The 27,991-nt window shown below is 41.2% G+C and overlaps 1 protein-coding gene across 5 annotated transcripts; it reads left to right on the top strand.

Annotated features, from left to right (window-relative positions):
- Positions 1–121: 121 nt before the first annotated feature.
- On the top strand, positions 122–27,877 carry trim3a (tripartite motif containing 3a). 5 transcript variants are annotated; one of them, XM_066661005.1, is made up of 15 exons: positions 2,240–2,387; positions 2,974–3,057; positions 18,768–18,955; positions 20,209–20,449; positions 20,749–20,900; positions 22,010–22,190; positions 22,528–22,875; positions 23,074–23,461; positions 23,886–23,989; positions 24,119–24,286; positions 24,572–24,740; positions 25,535–25,594; positions 25,867–25,937; positions 26,190–26,330; positions 26,509–27,877. In XM_066661005.1, exons 3-15 carry the CDS (start codon positions 18,810–18,812, stop codon positions 26,659–26,661), a joined length of 2,322 nt encoding a protein of 773 aa, XP_066517102.1. In that variant the 5' UTR covers positions 2,240–2,387; positions 2,974–3,057; positions 18,768–18,809; the 3' UTR covers positions 26,662–27,877. The 5 variants fall into 5 exon arrangements, with proteins under 5 accessions (XP_066517077.1, XP_066517086.1, XP_066517102.1 ...); XM_066660980.1 differs by lacking the exons at positions 2,240–2,387; positions 2,974–3,057 and adding an exon at positions 122–251; XM_066660989.1 differs by lacking the exons at positions 2,240–2,387; positions 2,974–3,057 and adding an exon at positions 125–251 and having other exon boundaries at positions 18,771–18,955.
- Positions 27,878–27,991: the final 114 nt, after the last annotated feature.

Here is a 27,991-nt window from a genome sequence, read left to right as displayed (position 1 = left end):
TTATTGGACCGTGTAACTCTTCCCTGTGATCTGTTCTCCAATCACGTGGCGTTATTTCACGTAGCCACGCCTTTAACCACTCCCTCAATCTCAGTCTAGTGTTCCTCCCCGGGTCTCCCATAGAGAGAAAGGATTACCGTTTATCACTGAAAAAAGGCTTTGTTTTCTTTCAGAGCGGATTATTAAGCAGCGGATAGGACTGTGTCCTTCTCGGGATGTTGGCTATACTTTAATTCCTGACAAAGTTTCATGTGAGTTGAGGGTTTTTCTTCCTCGTTTTTTCTCCTGCGCTTGCCTAAGTGGAACCGCTGAGCCGTTTGAACGTGTATTCCTCCCATTCTTCAAGGAGAAAAGATGAATAATTCATTGAATGTCGTCTGACATTTGTGCCAGAGTGGGCTAAGCTACAGCTAAAGCCCTGCTGTTTCATGTAAATGCCGTTAAATATGTCTCTCTGCGTGGAAAACGCTGGTCTATTGTGCGTTTTGCGGTAACGGGGCACTTACTAAAACACAAGCTTAATGTACGCGTTGTCTGTTTCCTCCTCTATGTCTTGAAGCTGTGGTTCGGGTCAAATAATGCTTTAAGAATGCAGTTCATTCCTATCTATCTTCCGTTCCCTCCGTACATTTCAATGAGGCTCCCAACTGCTCCATCTGCAACACCAGCTCTATGCAGTCTGCAGTCAGGCAGAACCTCAGCGGGACCAGTAAGGCCTGATGCTATGGAAGCCTGTTTCTGTCATTAGATTTCTGGAAGTTTTAAAAAGTTAGCATAATTATGACTTAATATGCCTCGCTACCTCATTATACTTCTCATAATAAAATGATCTTTTCTCATATTACTTAGCATCTTGTTATCTTTTTTTTTTCTTTCTCAGAATAATCCTGCCTCATATTTCTGAGATCATTATGAGTTCTTAAATCATAGAAAAACAGACCAAATCAAGTGTTAGGGCATTCACATATTCACATTAGTATAATGGTGTTTTGGCCCAGTCAGTGGGCTCCACCAGCTTGGAAACAACTGGCACTAAATGGGGGGCAAGCAAATGCTCAGCTGTTCCTGAAACAGTGTTATTGTACGAGTGCAATGTGGTGAAAAATGACAAATTGTGTGGAATGTCATCATCAATGCTGGACGACAGTAAGTATATATTCTTTCATCATTTTTTTGAGGTTGGGGAAGGTACAACCTGCCATTTTTTTTTGCAATCTTTATTTTAATGTGGCTTTTTATACATTGCATAGATTTTATAGATTGTTTTGAGTGGCGTTAAATGAAAATTGGTGAGCATTTTTATGGATATTTTTGATAGTGATTAGACAGCTGTTGATCTGTTGTAGATTGATGACATCCGTTGATCAGTTTTGAGTGCTCTAAGCTGGCATCGATTTGAATTGCCCTGAACAAAGACATTTTCATATTGAAACAATCTTTTGCTAACTAATCACTCAGCTTGGGATTCGGTTCAGAACTAGGGCTGGGTTCAAGTTCTGGTGTTAATGTTATATATTTTGGAAAAATACACTGTACATTGTAAGCAATATTTCTGAAAATAATCAATACCTATAGACGTGGGGAACATGACAAGCATATACCAAAATATTTAAAATCACTTTCACAATACACTGTGTATCAAGGCATTTTTTGACACATTAACACATAAGGTGCTATAAAACTAAATTGAATGAAAAAGGTCTGAGACCCATTTCTAATTAAATAATTTTTAAATATAAATAATTGTAAGTTTAATATAAATATTTATATTATTAATATAAATTTATGGAGATTAAGCAATCTTTAGTCAAGACGTTATTCTTGGCTCTTTTTCTGACATAGCAAGGAAAGAGGAATGCACAGATAGCTAGTCACAGCTGAACTAGATGATAAGACGTCCACGTTTCATAAACTGATTGGCAAGGCTAGTAATGCATTAATCTTAATGAATTCTTAAGTGATGCAGCAAATTAATCGGTCAAGACCATTGTTGTTTTTAACTGCCAGGGAATTTTTAAGCTGTAGGGGGAAATGATTTGGGGAAACATTTAATTATGATTTTCAGATTAATATTGTGTCTGAGAAACTGTAATAATTAAAATTTGCTGTCTAGTTATCCACATTAATTCTTGAAACGTATTACAAACTGACAGTTAGTAATGGTTATGATGCCATGGAACATGAGTGTTTGGTTGCTTCTGATAGGTTGAGCTACGGTGGTGCAGCAGGTAGGTGTCGCAGTCACACAGCTCCAGGGACCTGGAGGTTCTGGGTTTGATTCCTGCTCTGGGTGACTGTCTGTGAGGAGTGTGGTGTGTTCTCCCTGTGTCTGCGTGGGTTTCCTCCGGGTGCTCCGGTTTCCTCCTACAGTCCAAAAACACACGATGGTAGGTGGATTGGCGACTCAAAAGTGTCCGAGTGTGTGAGTGAATGTGTGAGTGTGTGTGTTGCCCTGTGAAGGACTGGCGCCCCCTCCAGGGTGTATTCCTGCCTTGTGCCCAATGATTCCAGGTAGGCTCTGGACCCACCGCGACCCTGAACTGGATAAGCGGTTACAGATGATGAATGAATGAATGAATGAATGAATGAATGATTTTGATATAAAACTCATTACTCTAGGATTTTGTGATTTGCAACTGACCCAATTAGAATGTACTCATGTCTTGTTTATGCTACAATACTCAGACAGTGTCTGACAGGGAGATGAGATGCCATAGAAATAAATATAAATACCTAGAAAGAAAATGTCCTCCAGGAATGTTCTCTCTGATTGTGAGTGACAGATGAGCTTTGGCAGTCATCATAGCACCATAGCCAGATATGCAATTAACATTCTGATAGAGATACGCCGTATGGACAAAAGTTTGTGGACTTCTGTTCAATATTTCTCCTGATAATGATGGTTTTAATGTGGTGTTTTTTCTATTGTTTGGTGCCATAACAGCTTCTGTTCATTATTCTTTTCTATTCTAGGCAGGATTTACATGGTATTGAGACAATTCTGTGAAGATTTTATGGCATTCAGCCACAAGAGCATGAGAGATGTCAGGTGCTGAGGTTAGATGTTTAGTTCTGTATTACACGATCAGCTGAAAGATGTTTCATCACTGCATTATTTAAATTCCTCTGCTTGACAGCCAAATGTTGGGGGGTGGGGGGTACTTGCCATTGAATATACTGACCTTAAATGCATGTGAAGTTATTTAACACCATCCCATTTCTTTTCATGTGTTTCTGAAAAGATTCTGAAAGCTATGGGTATGCACAGTTCACCACTCACCCTGAAAAAAGCTGAGAAGGCCTTCTTTAGGTCAAGCACGACACTAAACTGACCAGCAAAAGCATTAGCATGCTGGACTCCCAGCATCAGGAAGGACACATTGACTTTATAGGACCTGGAAAATGTACAAGATGAGAACCAAGTCACTGCTGCAGAGAAATCGATTGGCAGTGTCTGACCTCTCCCGGATGTGGAAACACTCTAGGTTGAGATACCATTTTTTTTTTGCCATCAGACACTGAATGGACTTTTAGGCTGCCAGCCAATGCCCAAACTTCTCCATTTACAGATCTCTATTCCTGTCAGCTAAAAAGTGGAATAACTGTTTTGACACAAGCCAGCCGGTGATTTACTACACACAATACTGAAGGTCCATCTCCATTTGTGTTCTCATGTGTTATTCACCCACGTGTTGCTCTCTTCATGAACTAAACATAGTAGGAATGCAGTCTTCATGTGAATTATTTCAATGAGAATTGGAGAATTGGAATTTTATTCTGCTTTGTATGTAGCATAGTTATATAGTGTCAGAAACCACATAAGCAAATCAGACCACCCTAGCTTGGAGTTTATAATGTGGGTTATGCATAAATGCTGACAAGAAAAGGCAAAATCCAGGAAAGCACATACATCTGGGCTTAATTATGGTGTGTTGTTGTTCAGACCAAATTGATTAGGCCCAGATTTGGTCCATAATACACCTGACATCTGGACATAAGGTGGAACTGTGGCCGACTTGAAGCAGCCAGACTCCCTCTTACCCAGCATCTTCATCCCAGGCCAAATGTGGGCCTTAAGAAAACTGCAGATGTGGGCAAAACAGTCATTGGTATCTGGGATGGTCTGAAGGTGCCACAAGCCTTTTAAAGAAATCATGAGTCAAGTCCACCAAGCGGCAAATCACCCACAAATTCATGCTGTGCTGATGCAGCAGCTGTGTACATGTTAAATCATGAATAAAGGGTGATCAGCAGGCCTGGAGGTCTGACCCTGCATGGTGAAAGGAGATATGGAGGAGAACCTTAGCTGATGGTAAGTGCTCTGTAGCACTGAACAGCTGTCCAGAGGGTCCAGAGATTAATCTCTTTGCTGTCTATCTTTGGATCACCAAAGATACTCCAAATTATCCCAAAGGATTTTGATCACATTTGGTGCTCCATCACTCCAGAGAACAGCTTAAAATGGGTGGGCTTTATATCCCACTAGCTGATGCTTGCCATTGGAAACGTGACGTTAAACTTATGCGCATCTGCTCCAACGTGTCCCATTTCAATTTTTTATATATTTCTATGGGGTGTCTGCAAATATTGTTTGCCCAGCTGAAAGCCTATGTCCACAATTCACCTTAAATCCACTTTAAATCTGCCTTAAAGTCTACCTTAACGTAGCTGAAAGTGGTTACAAACCTTTGGAAGCTGTGTAGGTTTTGCCAGATGAAATACACAATGTTACTGGCTACGTAAATATTCACTCATTCATTCATTCATTATTACCCAGTTCAGGGTCTCAGTGTGTCCAGAGCCTACCTGGAATCATTGGGCGCAAGGCAGGAATACACCCTGGCGGGGGATGCCAGTCCTTCTACCTTAAATATTGTCATAATGAAAATATGAAAAGATGTTAAAGCGATAGATGAAAGAGAGCTTCGTATAATAAATCACACTTAATATGAGCAAGGACATGAGCTAAATGTTAAATAAGGTCCATTTCAGGTTGACTTTAATGAAACTCAACCTCTAGTCCAAGGGCACATGTGCTTGAGTCACTAGGTCTCAGTGGTTGTGCTCTGTTATTAATCATCATGGCACTGGGCAGTGGGGCAGCAGAGAGAATCCTTTAGTCAGGCTGGAAAATTACTGTGCCACTTACATTAAATCCAAGCCTGACGTGTGTAGATGTGTGCGGGCAGTGTGACAGGCTTGCTGCAGGTAAATCGATGGACACACCTTTGTTTGAGTGGCAGCTTCTGCTGCAGGACGCTCACAGTTGACAGCAGGAACTGGACGATATCCAACTGTTTGACCTTGCAGATAAATACTGTGTGTTTTGGGTGCGAGCTTGGAGCTCATGCTTTAACATGTCATGCACAAACACATACAGCGTCTCAATCTCAGAGCAAAGCTGTATTAACATGAAATTATGAATGTGAATCATCAGGATCACTGAATCGGATTTGAGCTAAATTTCTAAATTGATTTAATGAGGCTTGAAATGTGAACTGATTTGGTTTGAAATATGAAAGTCCCATCAGTATTCATGCGCCAGTCTAGAGTGGAGGTCTTTTGAAACTAGTTAAAATGAGGTTGGGCACCACCCCAATAGTGAGTCACATGCTCTCTCACCCCCCACATTCTAGCATTTCTACACAGTAAAAACCCTGTGATGGATTAGAGTATTCACATACTGCAGTCTTCTGCCACAAAACCCAGTATGACAATAAGGGTTAACAAAAAATGCATTGCAGAGTTTTAAAGGGGACATATTCTACCCATTTTCAACTAGTAAACACAGTTCTAGGGTCTTAATGAAATGTCTGTGACATGATTTGGACAAAATACCACATGGATCAAACACCAAGTACTATTTTCCCCCTGTTTAAACAGCACTGTTCAGAATGCCCAGTTCCATTAAATGAGAATGAGCCACAGCTCAGTTCAGCGTGAGATCCCAGGAGTGAGGAGTGAGGTGATTTGATATACTCAGATGAGGAGGCATAAACTGTAGGACATGGAGAAAAAGCTTGGCCTTTAAAAAGGAATGGGGTGGTGCATGTGTAGCGACACCTATGAGGCATGGCCTGATTCTCTAGAACATTACCAGCTCTGTTCACACATGCATCACTCACTTATACCCCTTTCACACATGCATGGTAATCCAGGAATGTTCCAAAGTTTACCGGGAGGTGTTTGTATGTGTGAACTTGACCACCCACAATATTCACTCACTTCCTCCTTGCGCCCTAGTCAAATCTACGGGTGAAGTCTGAGTCAGTGCATGTCAGAACAGCACAGGAAATGTTCCGGAGTTCTCCTTCATGCGCTGCACAAGCGCTGTGCCATGTGTTCCATCTCCCGCGCCTGAGGTAGAAAACCTCCTCCTCTGTGCTGAAGGTGTGAACAACTGTTCTGAGACATCACCAGAGAGAGTTTCTCTAGAAATTCTCTGGAATTCATGTGTGAAAGAGGCATTAGACATTACGCAGACATTGTACTTGGGCGCTAGCAGGACAGAGACTGGGTAATGTCCAGTACAAATGTTCACACATACAGCACCTCCAGGTAAAGGGGGGAAAAAATCTGGGTTACTGTGCTTGTATGTAACACACATTTGTTTTCATATTGGTATCCCAAGATCATTCCATTTTAGTGGTTCTTGTGCCTCTGTAATTGAATTAAAGCTGACCATGACCTCCATATTGCTTTATTTCCACACTCAGTAGGCCTGGAGGAGCTCAGTTGCTTAGAGACATGATATGATTGCTGCGTTCCTCCTCTGAAGAATTTTTATTTCTGAAAAGACTAAAGAACATTATCTCATTCATCTTAGTGGACACTCGCTGCTCCACTGGATGCGATTGGCCAAGGCTTTTGAGATCTGCTGCCTTAGGTTTGCGATAATTACAGCAAGTGAAAGCTGGAGTAGACCATTTTAAACGTATGATTGTCCCATTTTTATGCATTTGTTTATTCGATGTTTAGACCTGGAGGTTGTGTGTTCGATTCTCGCTCCGGGTGACTGTCTGTGAGGAGTGTGGTGTGTTCTCCCTGTGTCCGTGTGGGTTTCCTCCGGGTGACTGTCTGTGAGGAGTGTGGTGTGTTCTCCCTGTGTCCGCGTGGGTTTCCTCCGGGTGCTCCGGTTTCCTCCCACAGTCCAAAAACACACGTTGGTAGGTGGATTGGCGACTCAAAAGTGTCCGTAGGTGTGAGTGAATGTGTGTGTGTGTCTGTGTTGCCCTGTGAAGGACTGGCGCCCCCTACAGGGTGTATTCCCGCCTTGCACCCAATGATTCCAGGTAGGCTCTGGACCCACCGCGACCCTGAACTGGATAAGTGCTTACAGATAATGAATAAATGAATGAATATACAACTATATTTAATAAACGAATTCAGCAACTCTAAGGCGCATCTATAGCTGTCAGTTATTCAGTTAAACAAGATGCTCTGGAGCAGCTGCACATGACCCTACAGTCACCAACAGTCAGTCAAGCCTGGACTTGAGGGATATTAAGGCCCCCATCACTTAGGAACTGTTTTCTCTGGGGTGATGTGGCTTTATCGCATACCTAAGATGAGTTGGAGTGGCAGGAACATGATCTGTCATGATTTGGCATCGTTACTTGGGTTCAGTCAATAGTGCAGCAAAATTGGACAAACTCACTATTAATTCCATGTATTTCAAAGACATGTTGGTTGGGTAGTTGTCCACACATTTTTGGTTAGGCTGTATATTGGTGTATATGGCAGCAGCAGCTTGTGTGAGTCACGGCAGACTGGACCACCGTGTGTCTGCACACTCCTGGCCTCTAAATGCAGCTTACATAAAGCTCTGTGTGAGGAATTGAACTAGGCTGCATGAGACAAATCCATGCTGAGGCTTCAGACATCTTTCTGTAGAATCAGAATTATGAGAAAGATATATCTAGGTTTCAGCATCTCTGTTGATTCTGAAAGCTGGACTCTTTGTGTATGCATTTGTGTCTTGTGTGCCTCCAACAAATGCACAGCCAGTTAGCGCTGAGTACTAGGCAATAAATCTTTTTATATTGCCAGGCTGGACAATTGGGCTAAATTGAATCCATGCAAATGATGTAATCCGAGCACCATAGCCCCTATCAGCTCAGGCAGACATGGTGTTGGTGGGAGTAAGTGGGCTACAGATAACGGTGGTTATTCCGTGCTAAATTACCCCCAGCCTCATGATTTTCATGAACGTAAACCTGCATGGCAATCCCATTAAACACCATACCAAGGGCGAACACATTTATTATGATGCCTCCTTTTCCCTCAAAAGCCAAGAAGCCTTTATAAATTTCCACAACTGCCTGTATGTTCTCAAGACATTCATAAACGGAATAGGAGCCCTACAGAGCTGAATATAATATGGGTGTTGCTTTTTTTGTTCTCACTTGTCGTTAAGAGGCTGGAGTTGCGGATGCTGCAAAATTATGTGTCCACCCAGCAGTGTTCTGGATATCTGCTGTGTATGAAGTAGCAGTGCTCTATATCTCTGCTACATGTCCCTGCACTGCAGCACATGCAGTCCTAACCAGCATGTCCGTTAGCTGCTGATATAACAGCAGTGATATTACAATATGTACTGAGAAGTTCAGAAAGTACTGATATGGGAGGCATATGGTTAGACAAATGGTAACATCAGTACATTTTTACAGCCACACCTAAGTTTTTACAAGACAATCAGCATCAGTTACAGTTCATTAGCTCACCCCCCAGTCTTCAGAATCTCCAGTGTGGTTCCAAATCTCACTATGGGGCAGCCGTGGCCTGGTGGTTAGGGAACTGGGCTTGTAACCGGAAGGTTGCAGGTCATGACTGAAGTGCACTTGAGCAAGTCACCTAACTCCCATCTGCTCCTCATGTACCGTGGCTAGGGTTACCCACCGCGCCGGGCATGTGTGCTCACTGCCCCTTGGTGTTCATTATCATGGTGATTGGGTTATATGCGGAGAACGAATTCCTGTGTATGCAAGCACAGTGGGCGATAAAATGATTCTAATTTTACCGTGAAATCACACAGACCCTGTCTCACTAACACTTTTCTGGCTGAATTTTTTCAAATCCTCACGGCGGCGTTCCAATAGCTGCGCTAAAATCAATGGAAGCTTTTGCTGCATCAAACGAGGAGAAACTATTGGTACCTCTTTTATTTGAGATGAAATGTACATGGTGTAATTAGAAACATTGTTGTCTTACATAGATTTTTGAGGTTTGAATATCTCAGCAGAAGATCTCAAAGGATGTCTGTCAACTGCTCTTACTTCAGAATGAAGAGGAGTGGGATCTAATTGGTTGAAAAGCACCTTCTCTTTATGAGAGATCGTACACGTCGGTTGCCATCTGCTGGCTTTTCTTTCACTCCTGTGCAGCTAGAGGGAAATAACAAGCTTGGGTTTGAGATCTCATTTAGTTAAAGGCGGTTTACAAGGTGTCTGTGGTTCAGAAGGTGCAGCGACTTGGAAGGCACGAGTGTTTGGGTGGAGTGTGTGTTGTGATGATGTCATGTTCAGTGTGTGTGTGTGTGTGTTTGATCCAGACGGTTTAGCGAGGCTTTAACCATGGGGGTTCATTAAGCTGACCAACAGTGTGAGAAATGAGTGGAGCAGAAAATGTATGGAGCGGCCAATTGGCCAAACCTTTAATACAATGTTTATTCAATAAAGGTAAATAATGGCTACTATTGTTTATAATGAAAATGAACGTTAAGTTTGTAATCTAACAAGAGTACATGTGTTTTTGGGAAAAGAAAATCTAATGACAATATAATTTTAAATAAATTCAGTAGAATATTTGATTGGAAGAAATAACAAATCTATATAATATTTTCTTGATAGTGCCACACCCTTTCAGACCCATGACACAGTATTGTTTTTAAATAGTAGAAGGACTGATGTACTTGAGTGTGTCCATCAGGAGCAGTAGGCATTAGCATCAAACACATTGCCTTCTACAGATTTATTGGTATGGTCAATTTCATCAAAGCACTTTATTAAATGAGTAACAGAGTTAGAGTTTATTGTGGACACAGTCACAGAAATACAGTAGTAGAAGAAAAGTAGCTTAAGGCTTGTCTGTTTGGAGTTCACTAGAATTCATTCAGTCTGTTATAAAAAGTTCTTCCCTCAGAACTGTCACCCACACAGATACCAAAGGCCTTTTCCTCTCCGCTGTGGCTGAAAAACCAGAGCAGCTTAGAAAAGCTGAGTTAACTTTATTTAGCACCGTTATATTGAGCATAATGTTCTAGGACTTTATAACATCTCTGAAAGCAACCTCTGAATGACCTGATTGTCCAGGGGCCAGCGGTGATTGAACTAGGTTCATTTTAATTATCTTTTTCTCTCTCTCTCTCGCTCTCTCACTCTCCCTCCCTCTCTCTCTCTTTCAGTTGCAGTGGTTACGGGTTGTTCCTTCTTATGGTTGACTTCAGTTATAGACCAGTGACAGTAAACCCAGGTACCACAGTAAAGGTAACAGTACTTTGCTGTATGTGCCCTTTAATATAACGTTATGACTTGACATCCTTGAATTATTCTACTTAGAACCCAGGATAACACCCAGCTGTTGAGCCATGCTGTTTGCTTGGGGGGAGGCTGAGTGGGCATTCTGTGTCATTGCTTCTGTTTTACAGAAGTCTCCTATGTTCTGATGTATATTTCTGGATTTCTTCAGACCAGAATTAGAATTAGAATTAGAAGGCTTTCCACAAGGTTTAGGCATTTGTGAGGTCAGACAGGTCAGGATGAGATAAGGCCTGGCTCATAGTCTCCACTCTTAGTCATCCCAAAGGTGTTCTGTTGGGTTGAGGTCAGGACTGGTGCAGATCGATCAAGTACTTCCACACCAAACTCACTTATACATGTCTTAATGGACCTTGCTTTGTGCACTGGTGCACAGTCATGTTGGAACAAGAAGGGGCCATCACCAAGGTGTTTCCACAAAGCTGGGAGCATGATATTGTCCTAAATCTCTTGGTATACTGAAGCATTAAAAATTCCTTTCACTGGCTTTAAGGGGCAGAGCCCAACCTCTGAAAACCAACCCCTCCACCAAACTTTACACTTAGCACAATGCAGTCAGACAAGAATCATTCTCCTGACAGCCACCAAACCTGGACTCATCCACTGGATTAGCAGACAGTGAAGAGTGATTAGTCACTCCAGAGAACACATCTCTACTGTTCTAGAGTCCAGTGGTGGCGTGTTTTACACCACTGCATCCGCCACTTTGCATTGCACTTGATGTGACGCTTGGATGCACCTGCTCCGCCATGAAAGCCCATTCCATGAAGCTCTCTGTGCACAGTTCTTAAGCTAATCTGAAGGACACATGAAGTTTGAAGGTGTGTAATGATGGACCGTGCAGAAAGTTGGTGTCCTCTGCACACTATGTGCACTCGCTAACCCTGCTCTGTCATTTTATGCAGCCTAACACTTTGTGGCTGAGTTGCTGTTGTTCCTATTTGCTGTGGAATATTTAGTAGTGAGGCGAGTTCACAACCAGACTTGTTGCACAGGTGGCATCCTAAAATGGTACCACGCTGGAATTCACAGAGCTCCTGAGGGTGACTCATTTGTTCACAAATGCTTGTAGAAGCAGACTGCATGCCTAGGTGTTTGGTTTTATAAACCTTTGTCCACAAACAAAGTAGTACTGAATATGTATCTTCTTATAACTTGAGGGTACCACCACAATGGCAGATTTTCTGAGAGTGTATGTGCAGATGTTGGTCTGTCTGACTAATAATTATTTATGGGGCCGTTAGTAATGCAGCCAGGGTCTCATGAGGTGTGTCCGCTTGACAGGAACATGCCAGGAGAAAGCAATTATAAAGCACTGTACACGTACGAGAGAGAGAGAGAGAGAGAGAGAGAGAGAGAGAGAGAGAGAGAGAGAGAGAGAGAGAGAGAGAGAGAGAGAGAGAGAGAGAGAGAGAGAGAGAGAGAGAGAGAGAGAGAGAGAGAGAGAGAGAGAGAGAGAGAGAGAGAGAGAGAGAGAGAGAGAGAGAGAGAGAGAGAGAGAGAGAGAGAGAGAGAGAGAGAGAGAGAGAGAACGAACCTGAAGGCGTTGGGTTTAGGCTTCCTGTGTCTGATGTCATGACAGTGTTCAGCTGCTCCTATTCAGAAGGCATGTGAGGCACAAGAGGGGGAGGAGAGAGAGAGAGCGCCTGATGCAGTGTGGGTTAAGTTATTGGTCGGTGTGGGCAGGAGACCAAAAATGTGGTTTGTCTAAGAAAATGCAAAACTCGTCAATTGTGTGAAGTGGCCTCTGAGTCTACCTTTTATAGTGTGTGAGCACGTGTGTGTATGTGTGTGAGGTGGAGAGCTAGCAGTATTATACTTGGCTCACAAGTCTAAGTATAAGAATGTCTCTTATTTTCTTCCATTTAATTTTCTCTGAGGGCGGGGTGGGGGGACAGCTGCTGGAAGAGTTATATCACAGATTACAGTTCCCCAGTTCACATACACACACAGACAGGTGCTGTCTCTCTCTCTCTCTCTCTCTCTCTCTCTCTAGAGCAGCTGGACCCAGAGGAAGGAACTGGGAGGATTTTGGGGAAGTGCCATTTTAAGGCTTCCTCTTTATTACTGCCCTCCCTCGCATAGCAACATAGAGGAAGAGAGAGAGAACTAGGAGATTACAGACCAGAGAGAGAGTAATAGAGAGCAGGAGTAAGTAGGAGAATGAGAGAAAGAGACACAGAATGACAGTGAGGATAGTGGAGAGAAACAAGTAGACAGGTAGATACAGAGAGAGAAAGGAGGGAGAGATGGAAGAAGAGAGAGAGCCAAAGAAAAAGAGCTAAAGAGCACAGAGAGAGAGGGAGACTCGCCCACTATGCTGCAGTGTGAGTGGTCCCGGCTGTTGCAGTCTGCTGCTACTGCTCCGTGGAAAAGCAATAATTAAAAGATCAGTTTACCTTATGCTTCAACAAAGCAGTTTCACAGGAGCTCTGTGAGCCAGAGGAACTGAGAGTGTGGACGGGGGAGTGGTTAAGCTCATGCTAAGACCACGGTGAGTCTGCATTTTTCCTCCTCAGCTCGGAGCCTGTTTCTTGTGGAAGACTGTGTGCGTGTTTATATATGTGATGCGAGTGCAGTGTTAGTGATGTGGCCATTAGTAATGCAGGCAGGATATCAAGGGTGTGTCCACTTGACATAACAAGAATACACCAACAGAAAGTGTGGTTTGGCAGTTTTCAGAATAACATATGTATGTTTTACCTCTTGCTACTTGGCATCAATCGTTGTGACCTTTGACTCATGTGCAGCTGCTCTAGAACCTCCCAGTTAGTTTCACGCTTGTCTGTGGAGGTTATAAAACTAGGTGTGGGCTGCGTGCACAGTGAGGTGTTGAATTCACTCATTATAAAGAGTGTCTAACAGTGTATAGGCATATTTTCTTAAACCAGACCCAATTGTCTCCTAATTTGCCTAGATACAGTCACTTAAAACAAGTCAAATATTTACAATCAAGTTGTAAAAGTAGTTTAATAATATTTTGCAATGTTACTTCAATATTGTCTGGAGTTACTGTGATGACACTAGCCATGGTATTACCTTTATACACAATCCTGTTTTACCTTTTTATATATATATATATATATTATATTTATATCCTGTATTACCTTTGTACCCAATCATTAATACAGATTGGAGTACACTACTATAGCTGTTGTTTCAAGTGCCGTACGTCTGTGGAGCTTTATGACAAGATTTAGAGTCTTTGTTTTCCTTTTGTATTAGTTTTCTCTTCAAAAACCACCTGCTTTCCCAGAGGGATTCTGGGTTGGGAGTCCAATGAAAAATGAGTCTAACACGGTGTTTGAAGCAAGGCCTGCTGTCGCAATGCTATCAGATTTTTCTTGTAGGAAAATGTTGTTTTAAAAATATGGGTAGTGCACGTTCAAGTAAAGACTCACGCTGGGATTTCCAAACTAGGGGTCCCTTGGGGAATCTATCAGTCTCCACTTTTCTTTTAATAATTAATCATTTATTTACAAGTAAATTTACATTACAGCATTAATCAGATGCTCTGATCCAGGGAGATTACATATTACTAGGCTAATAAGTCAGTGGTAATTCAGGCTACTGCACATATACCAATTTTGTTTTCCTAATTTTTCATATTTCACCCTTTAAACACATTAGCAGCTTTATAGCCTCTTTCCATTATGTTCCATTCAAATTCCTGAATGTTTTTGTCTTCTCCTGTGAAGTAACCATGGTGGAGGTACATGTGATTTATTGGACAGTGATGTTACTAATATTAGGTCCGATTACTAAATATTTAAAAGGTCCAAAATTATAAATTGGGCACCACTTCCTTAGCTACACCGCTGTAGTATCTATTCCATGTTAAAGGCTTAAGGGATGAATTTAAGGCCTCACATTTTTATGTAAATTGTTCATATGTAAACACAGGCTCCAAACCCTGATTACTTAATATGTTTAGCAATTAATTTCACCTCAAACTCAAACATGCCCCTAAATAAATGTCCTCTTAAGGAAGCTTTATGCAAGTGTCCACTGGAATCTTTGATTTTTATTACTGTTTATAGGGTGAAAAGGTTTGTGTCAGAAAATATTCCTAATGAGTACTTGGATCATTTGCTCAAAATGTTTAGGAACCTCTGCCCTAACTGATGGGGCCTGGGCAAATCTGTATTTAGAGATAATCGTCATTCATGCTGTCCGATGCCCTCCACTTGGTTCATCTTCAATGTTTCCATAATGGAATTTATATGGTTATATAGAAGTTAGTTTCATTAATAAGTGGCTTTAATTAATTTAAGCTGTATTTTGTTATCTTTATTTAATATTATCTTTATTTCAACAATATACGTCTCTAGAGTAGATTGAATTATTTTAATATTTATATTATTATAATTATGAATATTTGTAGTTTTCCTCTGATTCAATTTGCTAAAAGTATTAGTGTATTAGTCCCAAGTACCGTAGTATCTTGCTCTTTCTGATCACTTTGCTCAGTTTGTGTAGCGTCAGTGTACAGCAAAAGCAAATAGAGACACTAGATATGAAATGGGAGATTCAAATGACCTGCCAATCTCCCAGTCACCCCCACTTAACTGTATCTGAAGCAAAGCAGCCAATACAACAAAGGAAAAATTGTCTACTGCTGGCTCTATTGATATTGTGACTGGGAATAATTACGTCTCTGGGAGTGAGTACGTTTTAGACACAAAGCAAATTAACGGTCTGGCTTGTAATCTGCATGCTTTGTTTTTATGTATTTATTTATTTTTATTTACTAGTTTTGTTTTGTAATTTAAAAAAGTTACCTGTTTTGTTTTCTTTTTGTTAAGCTTCAAGTTGCCGGACTGATTTTGCTTCTTAGCTTTTATTACTGTGTAGCTTCTGACAGAACGTAAACACTGTTCAAGTATACAAACATTACTCTCTGCTGCCCTCTGTAGGTACTAAACATTTTACAAGACTTTTCATGTGCCGTAATATGTATAATTATTCTACTTTTTGATTTGCATATTTCCCATGCGTTTGTTGGATGTAAATAAATGTAAAAACCTTATAGCTGTGAGCACTAACCACAACTTTTATAAGCAATCAAAATTTGTCTGTCGCATGTCTTCAAATAACAGTTTTGGCCAAATTTATTCTGTTCATAATCTGTAGCCATGTCTTAAATTGAAAACTATACACACTAGGATCCCTGCATATGTTTGCTAGCTTCCTGTGACATGGAGATGTTTGGTCAAGTGTTAAATAAATGTGTATTCAAAAGAGGGGTAAACTATTTTTTTTACTTACGTGAAGCCTCAGTCTTTAATATTGATTTATGACCCTCATAAGAGTGTATAGATTCATTCATTCATTCATTATCTGTAACTGCTTATCCAGTTCAGGGTCGTGGTGGGTGCAGAGCTCATTTAAGGACATATTTGTTCATAATTATACTTGTAAAATAATAAAAACTTAAAGAAACAAAAAACAATTGCCGCATATCTGTACAATACATTGTGCAGACCATTGTGGAAGACCCCATAATCAGAGTTTAGTACCCAATGTGAAATATTCCTGGCACACACAGACACATTCGGGCAGCACTGTGGCTCAGCAGGTAGTGTTGCAGTCACACAATTCCAGGGACCTGGAGACTGTGGGTTCTAGTCCCACTCCAGGTGACTGTCTGTGGTGTGTTCTCCACGTGTCTACGTGGGTTTCCTCTGGGTTGTCCGGTTTCTGCCCACGATCCAGAAACACACATTGGAAGGTGGATTGGCGACTGAAAAGTGTCAGTAGGTTTGTGTGTTTGTGTGTGTGTGTGTGTGTGTGTGTGTGTGTGTGTGTGTGTGTGTGTGTGTGTGTGTGTTGCCCTCTGAGGTATAGGGTATAATCCCGCCTTGCGCCCAGTGATTGCGGGTAGTCTCCGGACCCACCGCGACCCTGTACTGGATAAGCGGCTACGGACAATGAATGGAAGACATAAATTCAAATCCAAATTTCAGTTCATTGTTAATCACCATGCTAAACTGGTCATTACAGGCAGTCTGAAAAGGCAATGTAGCAGCAGTGGTTTCTGTATTTATTGCATGGTTCCTGTCTGTGTTCTAGGTCTAAAATAGCCCTCAAAAAGGCTGCTGGCACGTGGCCCGTGTCACAATGATGAGCCCCGATCAGTGGCGCGTCTCCATGCCACCACAGGGAACACAAGCCTGATAAAAACACACAAGCTCCAAGAAGTGGGCTTAACTGTGAAAGATGCCTTTCACTCATGTAGCATTTATGCCTTTGCTGTTTTAATGGAGGTAATAGCACCATTAATACTTAGGCCTTTTCATTAGCATGCATAATACATTTCATAATACATCAGATTTGTCTTTTGCAAAATTCAGTAGACATTCCTGTAAATGGCAAACAGCATTTGTTATCAGATAAATGCACGCAAACAACTGCATGCTAATTAAACTAGATCTGTCTTCAGGACTATATTAAAATAAACCATTAAGAGGAATAATCAAGAGATAATCACTATTCTCTCATCTGTTTAAGCTCTTTTAGCCTTTAATGTGATTGATCTGAAAGTCAGAAGTTTAAAAAAAAACACAGTCGTTGTTTATCTTTTGAGATGTTTCTATTGGACTGGCCTGTATTTGTTTCTGTGTGTAGGAAAGAGAGATTGTATTGCCTTTTTTGATCTGTCATACTTCTGCTCTTTTACTTTGGAGCTCAGCCTACTGCTTTAGGCTGTACAGCCACCCTGAGACCGAACTTGCAGTAGAGGAAATTCAATATCTATCTGTATGACAGATGTTCACTTGTTCATATTCTGAATTGTTGAGAAAAAATTAAAGGTGTAACCTGACCATATGTGGAAGCTAGTAGTAACCAGTTGGCAAGGTGGGGAGATGGGTTGTACTATTAGAAATGGAGTTAGATGTCTGAATAAAGTCAGAATATTCAGTGAATAAAGTCTGAATTCTGAGAATGCATTTGGTGTGGGCTGGTGTGAGAGTTAGAGATTACATATGAGTTAGCGATTCTGCTTATGAATTATTTTATTCTTTTATGTCCCCACTGTGTGTTCATGTACTGTCTTTTTAAAACCACACTACCAAGCTGTAGTCACGTAATTGTGCCCCTATCTGCCACATGGAAGCAACCTAAACACAGAGGCAAAGCGACTCGAGCAGCTCGTACCAAAAAAAAAAAAAAACAAAGCGTCTGTGATTTGGACATGCTGTGTTTTGACTATTATAAGATGACACTGTACAAAAAGCATATTTACAGTACAAGCCTCGTCCCTGAACTATGAGGGTCAAAAATACAAAAACAAAATAATCGTTCATAATCGTAATCGTGGTAAAATATACAATTAATCGTGATATTGATTTGCGCTCATATCGTCCAGCACTAATGTACACTATAGTTTATTTTAATAACTCAAATAGAATGGCTATAGGTTCGATTTAAAGGCATTTATTATCTCCTGACCAGACATCTTAGCAGAACTGAAAGCATTTTGTGCTGAGATTGGTGGTAGGATGCTGAATCATTGTGGCGAGTGTTTCAAAGGTCTTTATGGCAATGAGCACATTAAATGTAACAGGTTTTATTTGAGTCAAGTAAGTTGTTTGGTTAAAGTGAAGCAAGGGGAAGTAATGTTTCGCCTGACTGTGTCCTACCCCAACCTCTGACCTTTTCCATTTTTCACAGTAAAGGCAGGAACTGTTGGATATTGCCTCATGTTTCCCGCTGGAAGTTTACGGCACCTATTTATAGGCTTAGCAACAGAGGAAGAAGGGTCATTATGGAGGTAGTAGTCTTGTTTCAAGGCATTCAGAATCCCACATGGAGCGCTTCATGTATTACTAGGACCTAAGAACTAGGACAAAGTAAATGTCTTGTGCAGGATTCATCAACAATGCCAGACAACGTTTGATGTAGAGCAGTAATTTGCAGAGCATCACATAATATGATCCAATCCAGTGATCAACCCAACCTGTTTATGTGGAGTATCTGCTGGATGTAATAGTTACAGACGTATGACTGGAGAGACGTTCTCACATTAATCTTAGTTGAGTTGTGATTTCATGATGAGACAATAGTTTTTTGTATTTGCATCTCATCAATGTTTATGATCTCACCAGCTTTGTTCTTAATGCTGAAGGGAATCAAAGTAGACAATACAATAAACTCTGTTCTTTGGATACATATATTTTGCAATATTCAATGTGTCAGTACATCTAACAACGACCTCTCTGTCTCTCTCAGTAGGTTAAGAGGTGTGCGTGCCTCCTCCACCTCTCATTGTGAATGCCTCTCACCATGGCCAAGAGAGAGACGGGCAGCACCAGTCCAGTGGTGCGTCAGATAGACAAACAGTTTCTGGTCTGCAGCATCTGTCTGGAGCACTACCACAACCCTAAAGTCCTGCCCTGCTTGCACACCTTCTGTGAAAGGTACATGGTCTGGAAATCCTGATCCTGATACGTTTGTCTGGGAGTCCGTTCATATATAAATATACAACTGTATGTACCATTTTATGTGGAATTAACTTGAAAAAGCAAATAAAAGAGTCTGAAATAGAAGATATGTGGATGTTTAACTGCAAATAAAAATAATTTGAAATCTTTGGTTTTGTGACGTTACAAAACTGAAAAGTGTACAACAATATTTGACAGTTTTTTTAAATTTTGTTTTTATCAACAGTTTCCGTCCACTTTTGTGATTTTATGGTAACTGTTGAATAGTATTAAAATGATCATTTTATTCACCAAAACACAACCTGAAAGTTTAGTCTGAACATGATAAGAAGAATTTATTCCTCATGTTTTATCAAGGAAAAAGCGCTGTAAAAGCATTGTTTTGTTCTGTTCTTGGGGATAATATTGTGTCCAAAAGTGAAATCACCATTTTTAAATCATCTAAATCAAAACTCAATGTTACCTTAAATTTAGCATATTATTATTACTTAATATTTCTTGTTTTATTATAATAAAATAATATTTCTTTTTTTAATTCTACACAACATTTACCAGAGGAATATTTACATATTGTATTTCAGTGGGTGGCGTGTGTGAGAAATGCAGTGAAGTGTTGTATGGACGTAGAGTTTTTTCTCAGTGCTAAACTGCAACTGTTTACCAGTGTTGGGGAGCTTGAGAAACAGAGCCTGATTTAAAGCAGAAGTGGCCCAGCCTTCTGAGCGAGCTGAATTCCAGACAGTGGGTTTAGTCTCAGCATTGCTGCGTTATGACATCACCACCACCGCATACTGTGACCGAGCTCTAACAGGGATACTCGTCTTTTCCTTGCCTTACCCTCCACAAACATCAGTCAAATATCCTAGGAGAATTGGATTAGTTATCAGCCCAAGTGTTTTCAGTATTGGCAGCGAATAAACACAGTTTGTGTTGAGTGGGTTTTCACCAAAACCACATGAACCTGCAGCATTAGGTGTAGATACTGAGTGCTTAGCTTTAAGGTTGATGTAAGTCTTAGCATTAAGGTTGATGTAGTCTTGAGGTCTGTACATTTATTTTAAAGTGCATAAAATGTTTACATTATTAAAGACACAGTCACTTAAAAAGTTAGTATTGTTTTTTTTTTATTATTTTGTTTGTCTAAATGTCTGATAATTGTGTTCTTTACTTTAATGCTATGAAATTCAAATTCTGTATTAAAAATCCTTTTCCATCCCTGTTTTCTGCAGATGCCTCCAGAACTACATCCCCCCTCAGTCTCTGACCCTGTCCTGCCCAGTATGTAGACAGACGTCAATTCTGCCTGAGAAGGGCGTGGCAGCACTGCAGAACAACTTCTTCATCACTAACCTGATGGAGGTGTTACAGAGGGAGTCAGAGTGCTCTCAGCCGGAGGCCTGTAATGTCCTGGAGTCGGCTAGTGCAGCCACCTCGGCCCAGCCGCTCTCCTGCCCCAACCATGAGGGCAAGGTCGGCACACACACACACACACACCAACACAGTGTGGAATGAAGAAGCTGGATTAGCAAATGAAGTGCATGTTAGCTTTCATACAAAATTTGAAATCAACAATTTAAGATTTTGGACAATATTCTAGAAATTGACTCTTGGAATAAAAAAAAGGGAAACAAATTCTTCAAGCTTTGATCAATTGTGTAACAGCCACTACACTTGTTCTAATAACATCTGTCACATGGTTTGCAGTGAATTTGGTTTGGTGTGGTTATGTTTGTCCACTCCCTGAGGGTGCTCTTCTGCGCCCTCTGCAGGTGATGGAGTTTTACTGCGAGTCATGTGAGACAGCAATGTGTCTGGAGTGTACAGAGGGGGAACACAGGGAACATGTGACTGTTCCTCTGAGGGATGTTCTAGAGCAGCACAAAGCAGCGCTGAAGAACCAGTTGGACACCATTCGGAACAGGTCAGGACCTTAATAATATACACGATTTATAAAATGTAAAGCACAGTCACAAGATATATTTTTTGCTGTAATAATAACGGTAAATCGTTACATAAATATAAAAACCTAAACCAGACTATATTTCCCCCATCCACTATATCTTAACATGTATAAACTTCCATTTACTAGCACCTATATACAGAGCATAATTTGTCAGTCCCTCTCACTCACAGTCTTCACTGATCAGCTTCTGCCCACAGAACTGCTCTTGACCTGATATTATATGGGAGGTGCATTTTTCTCAGCACAGTAATAACACTGGCATAGTAGTGTTTGTGCAACAGTTACCACAGGCTCAGCTATGTTGATGAGCCAAGTAGAGAGTGGCTCATCACCCAAATAATATCCAGCCAGGAGTGGCTCTGTGGTCAGAAGCTGACCACTGAGGAAATGCAAGAACGTGCCTAAGACAAACTGTTTCTGTAGAATGTGTTCTACCAAAAAGTCTTGGAATTAATATTTTATGCTTGAAATACTTGCATTAGCTTCAGAAAAAATCCCTTTCCTTTAAATTAAGCTATTCTTTCTACATCTGCTTTAAATGTATCATTTTGGAAGTAAGAGGTTTTGCTCTATGTAAGCAGACACACATCCTTTAAAACTACACACACAAACAAATTTCCACATCAAATTTTGACCTGAAACATCTTTGTGCATCATTTCCTCAGAGTTTAATTTTGCATTGAGACAAAATTCAATCTGTACTATATTGCTCTTCCTGTGTCATAATGCAATTACTAAGAGTAAAAAGCCATTTGAGCATAGACAAATAGCTGTTTAATGTGTGTTTTGAGACCTGCTGTGATACCCAGTGTGACCACAATATTTGAAAACCAATAAAATGTTGCTCACAAGACAACATGCAATTTCCAAGCTAATTATCCACTCTGTAATAACCGGAATAATTTGGTCCTAATGTTGTTGCGGCAGCAAAAAAAAAAGAAAATCGTTCTTCATTGCACGCCCACTTATGTCTGCAAAACAAATCCCCATGGCCTTTTAACTGCAGCAGTAACTCAGAAGTTTGGGAAAAGGCCTGTGCTTCATCCCTTATCTTCCTCCTGCTCCAGGCTCCCTCAGCTAACTGCAGCTATCGACCTGGTGAACGATATCTCCAGGCAGCTGGCTGAAAGGAAGAGTGAAGCCATCACTGAAATCAGCAGCACCTTCGAGGAGCTGGAGCGAGCGCTGCATCAGCGCAAAAATACACTCATCACTGACCTGGAGAACATCTGCAGCACCAAACAGAAGGTACAGGAACATTACAAGGAATGTGGGAGATTAAGCTCCAGGGTCTCTGAGATCTGGAATCAGTCCTGGCCTTTGGTCTGTGTTGAGTTTGGGGTGATTTCCATGTGTTTGCAAGGGGTTTTCTCCAGCTTTCCTGGATTCTGGTGCTCCAGTTCCCAGCACTTCACAGTCCAAAAACAATTGTGCTTAACCACCTTCATTCGTTTTGCATTTAACACACACACACACACAGTGTGTATATTGCATAAACACATCTGCAGCAGTATTAAACCCCCAAATAAATTCTAGTAAGTAAGTGTTGTAAAACTTTGAATATTTGTGTCTGATGGGTTTGTAGGTGCTCCAGGCTCAGCTGGCTACTCTGCTGCAGGGGAAGGAGAACATCCTGAGCAGCTGCAGCTTCTCTGAGCAGGCTCTGAGTCACGGCAGTGCCACCGAGGTGCTGCTGGTACAGAAGCAGATGGGCGAGAGGATGGGGGCTCTAGAACGCCACGCCTTCCCAGAGCAGCCGCATGAGAACGGGCACCTGCAGTGCCTGGTGGAGACAGAAGGGCTGCGACGCTCCATCCAGAATTTGGGGGTCCTCCTGACCACGAGCGCGGTTGGACACACTAGCGTGGCCACAGGAGAGGGGCTCCGACATGCTGTCGTGGGACAGACCACCACTGTTACTGTCACCACTAAGGTGAGGTTTACTGACCATCTGGACTGCAGCTGGGTCACTATAACTTAACATAAACGTAATTATAACTACACAATAGTTATGCCAGTTATTGTAAAGTATTGTTTATGCCATATTACACCTTAAAAATCACATTTTAAATATATATGTATACAGGATAGGTACCAGTCAGGTCGTTTATATCTGTTTCTATCTACCCAGGATAAGGCTGGCGAACTGGTGAAGACAGGGAACGCTGCTCTAAAGGCTAAGATCGCTGGACCTGACGGCTCGGTCACAGAGGCTGAGGTGACGGATAATAAGAATGGGACATATGACGTGGGCTACACACTACGAAGCGAGGGGGAGTTCTCCTTCTCTCTGCTGCTGTATGGTCAGCCCGTCCGGGGCAGCCCCTACCGTCTGAGGGCTGTTAAACCCTGTGATGCCCCTCAGTCCCCAGATGACGTTAAGAGGCGTGTGAAGTCCCCTGGAGGAGGAGGAGGAGGGGGCCACGTCAGACAGAAGGCAGTGCGCCGGCCCTCCAGTATGTATAGCACCACCAAGAAGAAGGAGAACCCCATTGAAGATGAGCTCATCTACAGAGTGGGCAAGTGTCAACACATTAGCATTCCTTATTGTATTAGGAAACAAACCCAGAGTGAAATATTAGTTGTGCTTATTCATATATGTCCACCACTTACCCAACCCAAACTGGAATGACTTTCCAACTTAGCCATGTTTATTATTTTATACAAGATATATATATTTCAATAAGTCGTGTTTGTGTTTTAATGCCCTTTGATGGACTAGCACCCTGTCCGGGGTGTGTTCCTTCCCTGCATCCAGTAATTCCGGGTAGGCTCTGGATCCATTACGTCACTGGTTTGGATGAAAGGGTTGCAGAAGATGAATGAATGAAAGGATTATTAAATTTAGGTAGGAACACACCCTGAAGGGGGAGACAGTCCTTTGCAGGGCGACACACATTCACAGGTCAATGTAAAGAAGTGTTTGTTATGTGTGTGTCTCAGGTACAAGAGGGCGAGAGAGGGGCGAATTCTCCAACCTTCAGGGAATCTCCACTTCCAGCAACGGTCGCATCGTGGTTGCCGACAGTAATAACCAGTGCATTCAGGTTCAACACAATATATCTCACTTTGTTTTCTATACAGTGGGTTTATAGTGAAAGTGTCAGGACACGTTGTTATCTGAGTTGTATATTTTACATAACAATACTATATTTGTTTATGTGCTTTTGCTGCAGGTATTCTCTAATGACGGTCAGTTTAAGCTGCGGTTCGGTGTCAGAGGTCGTTCTCCAGGTCAGCTGCAGCGTCCCACTGGAGTCACAGTGGACATGAATGGAGACATCATCGTAGCTGACTACGACAACCGATGGATCACTATTTTCTCTTCTGATGGCAAGTTTAAAGTGAGTGATTATTAGTGCATTGTGGTCATTACTAGGGCCCTCTTTCTCTGTCCATTTATCTACAAGTTCTACAAGTCTCTTCATGCAGCTGCACCAAACGTCACTTAATTATAACAACCCACCTGTTTAATGTCACTTTCCTCTGGTCATAGGCATTTTAACTGGAAATTAGTCCATAAACCTTACAAAAACACATTTCCTCATCAGCAACAATCGTTTTATTAAAATATTAACTACCAGAATTGCAAAAATGCTTTTGAATTGTATCTTCTGTTTCTCCTTTAGAGTAAAATAGGGGCCGGCCGACTGATGGGGCCTAAAGGAGTCGCTGTGGATAAGAACGGTCACATCATCGCCGCAGACAACAAAGCCTGCTGCGTCTTCATCTTCCAGTCCAACGGCAAACTGGTCACAAAATTTGGAGCAAAGGGAACGTTAGACCGGCAGTTTACAGGTGCTTCAATTTTTCAGGAGTGTTCTGTAAAATGCTCATAAATCATCTGCTGGACCAATGTAGCAGGAGTCTGATTTGATGTTTTAGCATGTTTTAGTGCGAGAGCACATTTTTCTCTCCTGAATTTCACTAATTTACACTTTTGCCTTTTATCCTAAACGAAGTTGGTTAGGCAAGAAATGTTAGTGTCCAAAAACTGCCTGCGTTCTTTATTTTAGCGGTGGAGTTATGAAGTTAATGTTGTAATCACTGGAAGTCAACAGGCACGCACACCACATAGATGTATACAGAGTCCTGTAGAGTTGATTTCTGTTGTGTATTTATATATAAATATATGCTCATCTCTATTTTTGAACTAAGATCACTCTCTAGTGCCCTTCTGTCTAAGTGGTGTTTTGTTTAAACATAGTGCCCTAGTCATAGCCTTTTTTTAAAGAAAATTAAACCTGAGAAAGAATAAAACTAATGCCCGGTTATTTACCGCTAAATTCACAGAATATGGCATGTCACCTTAAGCAAAATGAACACAGTTCAGGTGCAGTTGCTGAGAGGGCAGGGTGTAGGAGGGCAGCTTGAGAGTATAATTCATGTTTTGCTATGAAGCACCTCATGAAACTGGCTTGAATCTCACTCACTCACGTACTCACACAGCTTTAGCCTAACATTTACCACACTGTGGTAAAGTACGATGCCTGTGCCTGTATTTGGCCAATTCAATCTCTTTATGATAACTCTGATGTTTCCTATGATGGAGAATTATCATCTGGTAACATTCTTCATTATGTTCTTTCCAGACAAAAGTGCTCCAAACACTCCAACAGAGCCTAAAGTCAGTAAATCCGGCCCTGCCTTCAGTAAGTACACTATGAATGTCTTTGCTAAAGAAGCTTAAGGAAATACTGCAGGCTTATTACAGGTTTCCAGGATCCAGATTAAGCTTAAGCCGTAGCTAATAAGTCTTTTTAATGTTGAATCTCTATAATCCAGGAAACCCGTCCAAAAAAAGCTGAATGTAAAGAATAGAGCAGCTGCTTTTTGACCTGTGTAGCATTCTGGAACGTACATTTTATTTACAATTTCTCTCTCTCCATTCCTCTCTTCACTTCTCCCCTCACTTTATCTTTAGGTCCCCATTTTGTGGCTGTGAACAACAAGAATGAAATTATTGTGACAGATTTCCATAATCATTCTGTTAAGGTAAACTATGGCTGTCTCTGTCTGTTATTTCAGCTGTTCCACATGTCACTGGGTGTTAGCATTAAGCTCTGAGTTGGAAAACAACCTCTTTTTGTTTATTGCTCCTATGGTTATTATGCCATATTAATCTGTGGATTATACTGTGACATATCTAGTGTTCATTAAGAATATTTTTCATTCGCTGGCTTATTAATAATCTTTTGCAGACCTAGGTTTTTGATCTGCCATTTCAAATCTGATTCCTCTGCTCAGGTCTATAACGCAGATGGGGAGTTCCTGTTTAAATTTGGTTCTCATGGAGAAGGGAACGGTCAGTTCAATGCTCCCACAGGAGTGGCAGTGGACGGCAATGGAAACATCATTGTTGCAGACTGGGGGAACAGTAGGATACAGGTATGAGAGGAAACAGGCCTGTTACTAAATCTCTCACTCACTAACTCTTACCAAAAAGGCTAGTTATTTCTATTAAAAATGATAAATGACTGTAGTATGTGTAACGTTCTACCACATTACTCTCTGCATTGGTGACTGTGTCTCAGCCTTTAAGATCTACACTGTATGTTTTCTGCAGGTGTTTGACAGCTCAGGATCCTTCCTGTCATACATCAACACAACAGCGGACCCTCTGTATGGCCCCCAGGGACTAGCACTCACCTCTGATGGTCACGTTGCTGTGGCAGACTCTGGGAACCACTGTTTCAAAGTGTACCGCTACTTGCAGTAGGAAACAGATGCTAGTGCCAGAGAAGGAAGACCCAGCAAATGTACAGGTGCAATGATCTTTAGCATTTAGTTTTATTTTGCACATGGGAGAGGTCTCAGCCACTGAAGTAACCTTGTAAGGAGAAGATACAACAAACAAACTCTTTTAAACTGAGCTGAATTGATGCTAATTGGACAGGAGCTCTGTATTTATCACACATCCTTATTGCACTGGTTTGGATTGATTGTGAATTTCTGACTGAAGTCCAGGCCAGATCACATCGCGGAATATGAGTGAGTAATAATAGTCACAGTACTCACAGCAGTGCCTGTGAGGGCAGCTACTCTTTGAGTTTTTAAAGTACTTTATCGCCATTTAAAGTATTTTATGAATGTGTTGGTTTAGCTAAAATATCAACCCTCTTGGTGTGAACTAACCTAAATTGAAATTTTCAGTGGTATGGAAACAACATTTCACAACCTATCAGTGATCTATCTTATAAATGTACTGTGAAAGCAAGCCATTTCGTATCAAAGCTATCAAACTATATGTGCATTGACTTGCTGCTGTATATTTTGCTGCATTTGTATCATATCGGATGTACATTTGACAGTTTTTTGGGATTTTTTTTGCTGTATATGCATTTGGAAAGCCGCACTCTTTCTGTAGGGTCACGCCTAGAATTCCAGTGTTCTTAGCTGTTAATGCACATGTAGAGGACGAGCAGCTTCTAGTTTTAGCAGGCATCCGCCTTGAAAAGCTCTGCTTATTTCTGAAAAATGTGTTAGCCATAATCACACACCACAATAGCACAAATTTTCAAGTATGTTGCGTGCTCTTTCTGAAGAGGAGGAAATATGTTAATTTATTTTCAATTTTGTACACATTGTTATTATTTACGGGTTATTTTTCTAATTCCTTTACAATTTTGCAAAACCAATGCCTTCACATAGACACAGTAGATGCTCATGCATGGAACGCTTCAGCGTAGCGCTCAAAAACATATCCAAAATGTGAATGACGTGACAAAAGAAATGTACAGCGCCTTCTACTTTCAAAGAAGTGAACGGATATTAAATTTACATAGTTTACCAAATGTAGCTGATGAGTTGAGACATATTTGATGTCTTAACCCCCCCCCAATTGAGATGTGTAATGTCCATATGCCTACTGGATGCATGAGTATGAATGGGATTCTGTGAGTTAGACGACATTGCCCATTCTGGTGATCTTAAAGGAGAAAAGCAACAAAACAAGCAAGTAGAAATTTGTGGTTAATTGGTACCATTCTTGTAAGAAAGTAATCTCATGATTTGTGCCAACAATCTGCTAATAATTTGATCCACAATAA

The sequence above is a fragment of the Hoplias malabaricus genome, chromosome 1, assembly GCF_029633855.1.
Source record: "Hoplias malabaricus isolate fHopMal1 chromosome 1, fHopMal1.hap1, whole genome shotgun sequence".
NCBI classification, from domain to species: Eukaryota; Metazoa; Chordata; class Actinopteri; order Characiformes; family Erythrinidae; genus Hoplias; species Hoplias malabaricus.
The sequence above is the reverse complement of the archived record's forward strand: the minus strand, read 5'-3'. Positions and strand labels throughout refer to the sequence as shown.

Bases quoted from the DNA above. Each gene is read 5' to 3' on its own strand.
- trim3a (XM_066660980.1), top strand. From the start codon at position 18,810: ATGCCTCTCACCATGGCCAAGAGAGAGACGGGCAGCACCAGTCCAGTG. The intron at 18,956-20,208 runs GTACATGGTCTG...TGTTTTCTGCAG, and splicing joins TTGCACACCTTCTGTGAAAG to ATGCCTCCAGAACTACATCC. The intron at 22,191-22,527 runs GTACAGGAACAT...ATGGGTTTGTAG, and splicing joins TCTGCAGCACCAAACAGAAG to GTGCTCCAGGCTCAGCTGGC.